Consider the following 8,881-nt stretch of genomic DNA (forward strand, 5'->3'; position numbering starts at 1 on the left):
AACCTGTCCATCGAAATTCGGCTATTTTCTTGTAATGCACCCTCGCCATGTCATCTTTCAACTATGAGCATATTCTAATGAAAAATGTCTATTATGAGATTTGAACTCACGACCACAAAAATGTGCATTAGAAGTTTTACCATCTCATCTATTGATTAATCATGCTTTTATACTCGACTTAAATATATATATATATATTATAATGACTGTGATTTTTAAAAAGATCGATTCTATTATTTGCTAATAATGCTCATTGATGAGGTAATGCACACAAGAAAAATTAACTATTGTTATACACTAATTTTAGTTATTTATTATTTGGATAATAATTATGTCTTTATTTTCATTATATTATAAATTATATACGAAGGACATGTCTAAATAATTAGTCAATAGTTGTTCCATAAATAATGTATTCAAAGGTTTAATGAAAAATTATTTTAAATAAAAAAAATAATGAATAAATAAATAATAAAGAATAATCCTATCTATTCAATTATAAGTATTCAAAATAACAACCCGGGGTATCGCCCGAGCAACACACTAGTGTTATTAGATTAGATTGGATAGATTTATCTAGAAAAAAAAATATATAAATAAAATAATATATATCTCTTTTGGAAAAAATTTATCTTTTTATTGACAATAGAATTTTATTTATAGCAACACACCACATATTATAATTAATATGAATATCCAATTAACAACAGAATTTAACTCCTATACGAATAACCAAGTAATTATAATTATAAATATGACCATGTATCATTAATTTATTTCAGTCTACCATTGATTTACCAATGAAGCTTTTGAATAAGGTATTCTTCATATTCGGTTGTAATATTTTTGTGTATGTTTGTGATTTTGTTAATGAAATTAAAGAAATCAAAAACTACTAAAATTAGGACACAATAGAAACTGTACCATACAAGGGAATTTTAAAGTGAATTTATATCAATGTTAGCAAGGTCTTAGAACTTTACGAGGTTTTAACTTAGAAAGTGTTTCAATAATTATTTTTCTTTCTATGCTAATCTTATTATTATTATTATTATTATTATTATTATTATTATTATTATTATTATTATTATTATTATTATTATTATCAAAAGGGTTTATTTGAAATATTTAACATTCAAATTAAAAGGTTTATCCTAAAATTTTATAAACAATACGGGCATCGCTCGAGCACAAAACTAGTATATATATATATATATATATATATATATATATATATATATATATATATATATATATATATATATATTAAAAAGCATTCCTAACGTTTATGTGCCACGTGGCACCACTACTAGAAAACAGGCGATTTTCGACGAAAAAATTCCGTCGGAAAGACCCCGTTTTCCGTTGGAAAACCCTTTTCTAAAGGAATTTCTGACGGAAGCGGTTGTCGGAAAAGATTTTGTAGGGAAAACGACCTTTTCCGACTGAAATTCTGTCGGAACCAGTTTTCCGACGGAATTAAGGCATCGGAAGAGATTTTCCGTCCCGAAAATTTCCGACGGAATAATTTTCCGCCGGAAAATTTCCGTCGGAAAAAGCTTTTAAAAAATTATAAAAAAAAAAAAAAAAAAAAATCACCCCACCCCACCACCCACCACCACCACGTCCAACCCCTTTTTCCCACCAAACCACCAGCCCAATCTGTTTTCCAACCAAACCACCTGCCCGGAAAAACCCACCCACCACCCTAACCCTAATCCGTATCCCCTCCCCACCACCCTAACCCTATCCCCTCCCTACCACCCGAATACTCTCCTAGCCGCCAGATTTACAAAGCACCACCACCCACCTCGCCATTCTTCACCCTCCCAAACCACCACCAAAACCACCATTCCCCACCGAAACCAACCAAAACCGCCATTTCCCAATCTACCCACCACCCATTACACAAAAATCACCACACCCACTACGAAAACCACCACAAAACCAGTTAATTTACCCAAATCCCACCACCACGACCACAATTAAACCACCACCAAAAAAAAAAAAAAAAAAAAAAAAAAAAACCAAACTAAATTAATAGATAAGAAAACAAAGACATACCTTCAATTCCACCAAAAAACCTGAAATTGGCCTTGAATTTGGGTTTTTATGGCCAAATTCGACCATGAAAACTATAAAAAAAAAAAAAAAAAAAAAAAACTCTAGATTTAGAGTTCCCATGGTCGAATTTGGCCATGAAAAACCATTAGTTTGTTTATTAAATTACAAACCCTCAAATTGCAGTTGGTTTTTTGAGCGGCGACGATGGCGTTCATGGTTGTTTGAGCGGCGAGAATAGGAGATAGAGAGTAAGATGAGATGAGAGAAAACGGAGAAGAAAAGAGGAGAGTGAAAATGGAGAAGAGGATAGAGAAAGAGAAGGACAAAGAAAGGAGAAGGAGAAGAGGAGAGAGAAATCGGAGAAAAGGAGAGAGAAACTAGAGAAGAGGGGAGAGAAACTGGAGAAGAGGAGAGAGAAAGGAGAAAGGAGAAGGAGAGAGAGAGAAAATCTAAAATGAATGGGGAAGGGGCGCTGGCGAATTAGGGTATAAGAGGTTAGGTTTTTTTTTTAATTCCGACGGATTAATATTCCGTCGAAAATTCCCGACATATTGTTTTAATTCGTTGGAAATATCCGACGGAATAAAAATCCGTCGGAAATTTCGGAATTTCCGACGGAAATATGTGTCCGTCGGAACCTATCCCTCGGAATTCGACTATTTTCTTGTAGTGCACCCTCGTCATGACGCTATGTCATCTTTCAACTATGAGCATATTCTAATGAAAAATGTCTATTATGAGATTTGAACTCACAACCACAAAAATGTGCATTAGAAGTTTTACCATCTCATCTATTGATTAATCATGCTTTTATACTCGACTCATATATATATATATATATATGACTGCGATTTTTTAAAAAAATAGATTCTATTATTTCCTAATAATGCTCATCGATGGGGTAATGCACACAAGAAAAATTAACTATTGTTATAAACTAATTTTAGTTATTTAATCATTTGGATAATAATTATGTCTTTATTTTCATTATATTATAAATTATATACGAAGGACATGTCTATATTATTAGTCAATAGTTGTTGCATAAATAATTTATTCAAAGGTTTAATGAAAAATTATTATAAATAAACAAATAATGTATAAATAGATAATAAAGAATGAACCTATCTATTCAATTATAAGTATTCAAAATAACAACCCAGGATATCACCCGAGCCACACACTAGTGTTATTATTAAAATGTAACCAAATTTTTTATTCCTGCTAAAGTAATTACATATACTCCGTATTAATGATCTTTGCATGTTGGCAAATATGTCTAATCAAAACGACAAGTTTTTGTTTAGATATGAAACACCTTAATGAATATAGATGATCTTAATTAATACATCAAGCATTTGATTTACAAAATTGTAAACGTTGACTGTTGAATTTCTAGATGAATTGTTGATAAACATAAATATAGTGATTTCTCTGTATACCTAATTTTCCTAGATAAATTTGAATTGGTATCTAACAATTTGATTCTTCCTTAACTTACCTAATCAATATGTGGAAATACAAAGATCATGTGATTTTAAACTTAGAAAGATCATATAACAAAATTTATTAGAACATGAATTAGGTATTCTGTTTCCTGTTAGGAGCAAAACTGATTGAGGAATAGACGGGAATCATAAATGTAGCTCCATTATTAAACGTAATATTCTTCGAGCAAAGTCAATTTAGAATGGCGCATGATTTAAACTGGTCCAACCTTCTGAAAACAATTTTGAGCCTTGTTTTGATTGGACTTGAAAAATGACATACATCTATATACTTTTATAAAGTTTAACTTTTATAAATGGGTTGTCTATACCCACTATATATGATATGTACCATGAACAGTTTGCTTTAATTGTTAAAGCAGAGCTAAAATAAATAAAGCTTACTGCATTTTTTTTTTTTTCCTGCTGTAATAACAACAGTATCACCATGGTTTTATCAGTAACATTACCTTGTTATATCAGTTTTTCTTTTCTAATGTGCTTCGTTATCTCTGCTCAAAGTTACAACAGCATAACCTTGGGCTCGTCTCTCATTGCTGGGGACATCTCTTCGCCTTGGGTATCTCCCTCCAAAGACTTTGCTTTCGGGTTTCAGAAGATAGAGTCTGGAAGTTTTCTGTTAGCCATATGGTTCAATAGAATCCCCGAAAGGACCATAACTTGGTCTGCCAACAGAGACATTCCAGTACCCAGGGGTTCGAAAATAGAACTTACTGCAAGCAGCTTGATACTCACTGACCCAAGTGGGCGCGAGGTATGGAGAGCTAAGCTGTTGGCTGGCAGCAGCAGAGTGACACTTTCCTCTGCAGCTATGCTCGACACTGGAAACTTCGTGCTGATGGATCGAGCTTCTGCTGTACTTTGGCAAAGCTTTGATGAGCCAACTGATACTCTTTTGCCTACACAGACGCTGAAACAAGGCAACCGACTCATTGCTAGTTTTTCTAGTAAGAATTACTCTAGTGGCAGGTTCTCATTCAACTTGGCATACAATGGAAAACTTGCATTATACACCACGGATTTCCCCCTTTTCAACACACTGAACACTATCTATGAGACATTCGATGATCAGGGATTTGGAAACCTGGTGGTGTTCGACCAGTCTGGTTCACTGTACCTTGCTGACAGCAATGGTGGAGTTCTTGTTGATATCTTTCCGGATGAGATATCACATGAACAATCTCTCTATCAGAGGGTGATTCTTGAATACGACGGTGTATTAAGACATTACGTATACTCAAAGAGTGCATCTCGTTATGGTGGCTGGTCAATCAAGTCCTTTACTCCAGATAACATCTGTACTGCTGTCATACAGCAAACAGGTAGCGGCGTATGTGGTTTCAACAGCTACTGCAAATTAGGAGATGACAGTAGACCACACTGCATATGCCCTCCAGGTTACGCGCCCTTGGATCCAAACAATGAGATGAGCGGATGCTATCAGAACTTTCCTCCACAGAGTTGTAAAGAAGGATCACAAGACAAAAATCAGTACGATTTCAAGGTGTTGCAAGACGTAGACTGGCCGCTTTCAGATTACGAGCATTATCAGAATGTTCCTATAGAATGGTGCAGGCATTTTTGTCTAACAGATTGCTTCTGTGCAGTTGCCATTTACAGAAATGGAGGGGACTGTTGGAAAAAGAAGGTTCCACTATCAAATGGGAAAAACGACACCTCTGTTGACAGGATTGCTTTCATTAAGATAAGGATTTAGATCTCTTAGTCTTATGATTTAAGAAGTATATATAATCCAACTAAATTGTGGTCTACACAATATTTGCTAATGCAGCTTAAATAAAATATTTTGGAACGGTATATTCTCAAGTTGTTATGGTTACAAGGTGATTGAAATTGTAAAACGAATAAAATCCTGGTTGTTGGGGTTGATTAATGATTATAATCATAATAATAACGCTATAATATATTTTCATGTAATATTTTCATCTTTTTATAATTTTTACTAATTGTCAAAGTACCACCGGCAGTTAGACACCATACAAATTGCAAATGGAGATATCTTCAACAAAAATACTAAGCTAGGTCTCTTAGCTTGTCATGTATGATGATATTTATCTTTATTTTATAAATCAAGTAGGAAGCTGTGGTGTCCCCTTGAAAAGACTTTAATACCCCTCCTAATTTATAATAAAAAAGAGGTTAAAAATAATTCTACATTTAAATTTTTTTATCATTTAATCATTAATCATCAATCAATTATGCCTTTAATTGATTCGATCAATAAACTTTAATCTTCAATCAATTGATCTTATAAGATTATGTCGTCATGGTTTACTCCATAATCTTCAGTCAATCCCTCGTAATTTCATCAAACTACCCACAATCAGTTCATTTAGCAAACAATCAACCCATAAAATCAAATCATGATTTCCCTATTATAGTAAAATTATTCCCTCTATTAATCAAAATATTACTTTTACATAACAATAATTACCCCATTACAATTATTCATCTACAAAACAATAATTACCCCATATAATAAAAATTATATTACTTTTACATATTATCTATATCAATTGATATTCATATATTCACAGAATCACAAGCTAGTTATTAAATTCTTCGTACTAATAATTTGAAACTATATTGAGGATTTTACATCAATATATATCTATACATAATACTAAAACAAACAACGTAACAACAATGACACGTGTCACTTCCTAAATTTTTAATGTAAATGATTTCGTTATTACTCGTTGAATTAAGTTTGTATTTTTTTTTTATTAACATTAAAATTTGTAAGCTAGTTGTGCATTGCACGTGTATTATACTAGTTTTTAAAATTTTAATGTAAGAGCACACATTGGCTTTTTAGTCTATGTTAAAGCAAGAGTGCAGAGTAACTATTTTGAAGGTAGGTTATTAGGTTTTGCTTTAACTCTCTTGAAATTTCATGCAGCAAAGTGATGTATTTAATAAAAACGGAAAAAGTATATAAAGCGATTAGTAAACTTCTTTTTTTTTTTCAATTTCATCGAAGTTTACTCAATGTGAATGTTCATAATTAATATTGTTGAGCTTGGGATAATTTATTTTTAAAAAAAATGAGCAAATTACTATGTAGTATTCCCTCTATCCCTTAATGATGTATATGTTTTTCTTAAAAAGAGTTCTAAACTGATTTGTCTATTTCTATTTCATTCCATTTATGAATCTCTCCCTTCTTTTTTATTGAAAAATGCAATAAAGTACACTCATCAATAAAGTTGACCACGAATTCTTATATCAGGTGGTCAGCCCTCATGAGGGTTACTTCATTAGTGTTGTGGGGTTACTCGAAGTATTGCAGGAGTTACTCAGTCAGTGTTACAGGAGTTACTTTATTCTTTTACAAGCGGCTAAATGGTGTGACTAGCCGTATACAAAACGCGCTGAAAGTTGACAATTACATACCATAAAAAAATGCTTTAAATTTCTATTATTATTTTTTTAATAAAGTAGACCCACACACTTGTACCAAATCTACTTTTTGTACTTAGAGCATGCACAATGGTAGGGATTCGCCCTCCTCTTAGCCTTCTCTCTCTTCTTAAGAGGAATCCCTTTGATTGTAGAGTTGAAATGGTGAATCCTCTTAAGAAGAGGAAGATGGTGAATGCTCCCTGGGAAGGAAGAAGAGATGGGGAAGGGGATTGGAAAAGGTGGGGAAAAAAACAAAACAAAAACCAAAAAAAAAAAAGTTAAAAGAAAAGGCTGGACCAGCAAGTGCAACGTGGCAGCTTCCTGCTGGCCGGCCGGGCTGGCAAGGGCCCACGTGTTGCTTTCTTTTGCTGACATTTGTTATTTTCTAATTGGTTGACATTTACAACGGTTATAATTATCCAAACGGTAATAAAAAAAAAGCGGTAACTTATTTTTAAAAAAAAAACACCAACGGTTATATTTTTTTTTTTCTCTATAAAATGAACATTAATTTGCCATATTTTCAAAATCTTCATTTTCTCCATATTTTCTCTCCTTTGCCATATTAATCTCACTCATATTCAATTAAAGTCATTATATTTTGAACTTTCAATATGGATCGAAATAATCTAAATTTAAGGAAGAAATTTGAATTTTCAAAATATTCCAAACTCTCAAAATAATTCAAATAATCCTCCTTTTGATCCAAATATCCTCAATAATCCTCAATTTCAAGCTGTCTTACAATGGTTTGGTAATCAACCAAGACCAATGAATCCAAATGATACAACCCAATATCACCAACATTTTTCTCAAGATAGTCCATTATTTCCCATGTCTCAACATTTTACCCAACCTATGGACCATTCTCCAAGAGGAGATGGTAGCACGAACGCAACTCCAACTGAAGAGGTACGAGAAGCGTAACATCTAGAGGGTCTTGATGATGTTGTCGTTGAAGTTTCTCCTGAAGAGACTATGCCGAGGAATTCATGGAGTGTAGCAGAGGATAACGCACTTGTTTCGACTTACATCAACGCCGGGGGAAATGTTACAAAAAATACGAAAAGGACTAAGGCTGGATTTTGGGTTGCAGCTGGTAAATTGTACGAACAAGTACGACTTGCAAATCCTGATGAGCTCCAGAAGAGGAGGAATACTAAGTCCTTACAACAACGTTGGGATCACATTAATTCGAATGTGAACAAGTGGGTAGAGGTATACAGTTACGAGATACGACATCCGAAGAGTGGACAATCAGATGCAGATGTTGAAAAACGTGCACACAATGCTTTTGCAATGGGGAAGAAAGGTAAACATTTCCATTTGCAACATTGTTTTGAAGTTATGCAAAATTTTCCAAAATGGGATCTGAATGAGGTCATGCAATTACCTGCTGAAAGCGGAGGAAGTGCAAAACGATCTGAACCAGAATCACCAATTGTTGAAGGTGGAAAACTACGAACTCGACCAGATGGCATAAAAAGACGAAGAGACTAGCAATGGAATCTGGTTCTTCGTCTTCATCTATAAACCTTGATTCGTTCAATACAACTCTTGAAGAATGTAGTGACAAGAGGTATGACCAAGGAGAACGAATAATTGACTTATTACGAGAGCGAGGTGAAGAAAGGAAAAGGCAAAAGGAAGAGGAGATGAAGTTCAAAATGTTAAATATGTTGATGATGAAACCTAACCTTGATGAATTTGAGGTAGAAATGTACAAGAAGCTTAGAGAGGAATTTAGTAATAGATTCTTATGAAGTTGTTCTTCTTATATGTTATTTTAATGTTTTATTTATTTCATGTTCTTAATGTATTAGTTTTTTTTAATGTTTTATTTATTTCAGAATTTATTTTAATTTTTTTAATGTATTAGTTTT

General features: G+C 33.1%; 2 protein-coding genes across 2 annotated transcripts; both read left to right on the forward strand.

The window, feature by feature from the left end:
• The first annotated feature begins 3,999 nt into the window (after window positions 1–3,999).
• Window positions 4,000–5,289, forward strand: LOC110721367 (G-type lectin S-receptor-like serine/threonine-protein kinase LECRK3). Its single transcript, XM_021900503.1, has one exon. The coding sequence runs from the start codon at window positions 4,000–4,002 to the stop codon at window positions 5,287–5,289; it is 1,290 nt and encodes a 429-aa protein (XP_021756195.1).
• A 2,687-nt stretch (window positions 5,290–7,976) lies between these two features.
• On the forward strand, window positions 7,977–8,498 carry LOC110721368. Its single transcript, XM_021900504.1, has one exon. It carries the CDS (start codon window positions 7,977–7,979, stop codon window positions 8,496–8,498), a length of 522 nt encoding a protein of 173 aa, XP_021756196.1.
• Window positions 8,499–8,881: the final 383 nt, after the last annotated feature.

This window comes from Chenopodium quinoa, unplaced genomic scaffold (assembly GCF_001683475.1).
Source record: "Chenopodium quinoa cultivar QQ74 unplaced genomic scaffold, ASM168347v1, whole genome shotgun sequence".
Lineage (NCBI taxonomy): Eukaryota > Viridiplantae > Streptophyta > Magnoliopsida > Caryophyllales > Amaranthaceae > Chenopodium > Chenopodium quinoa.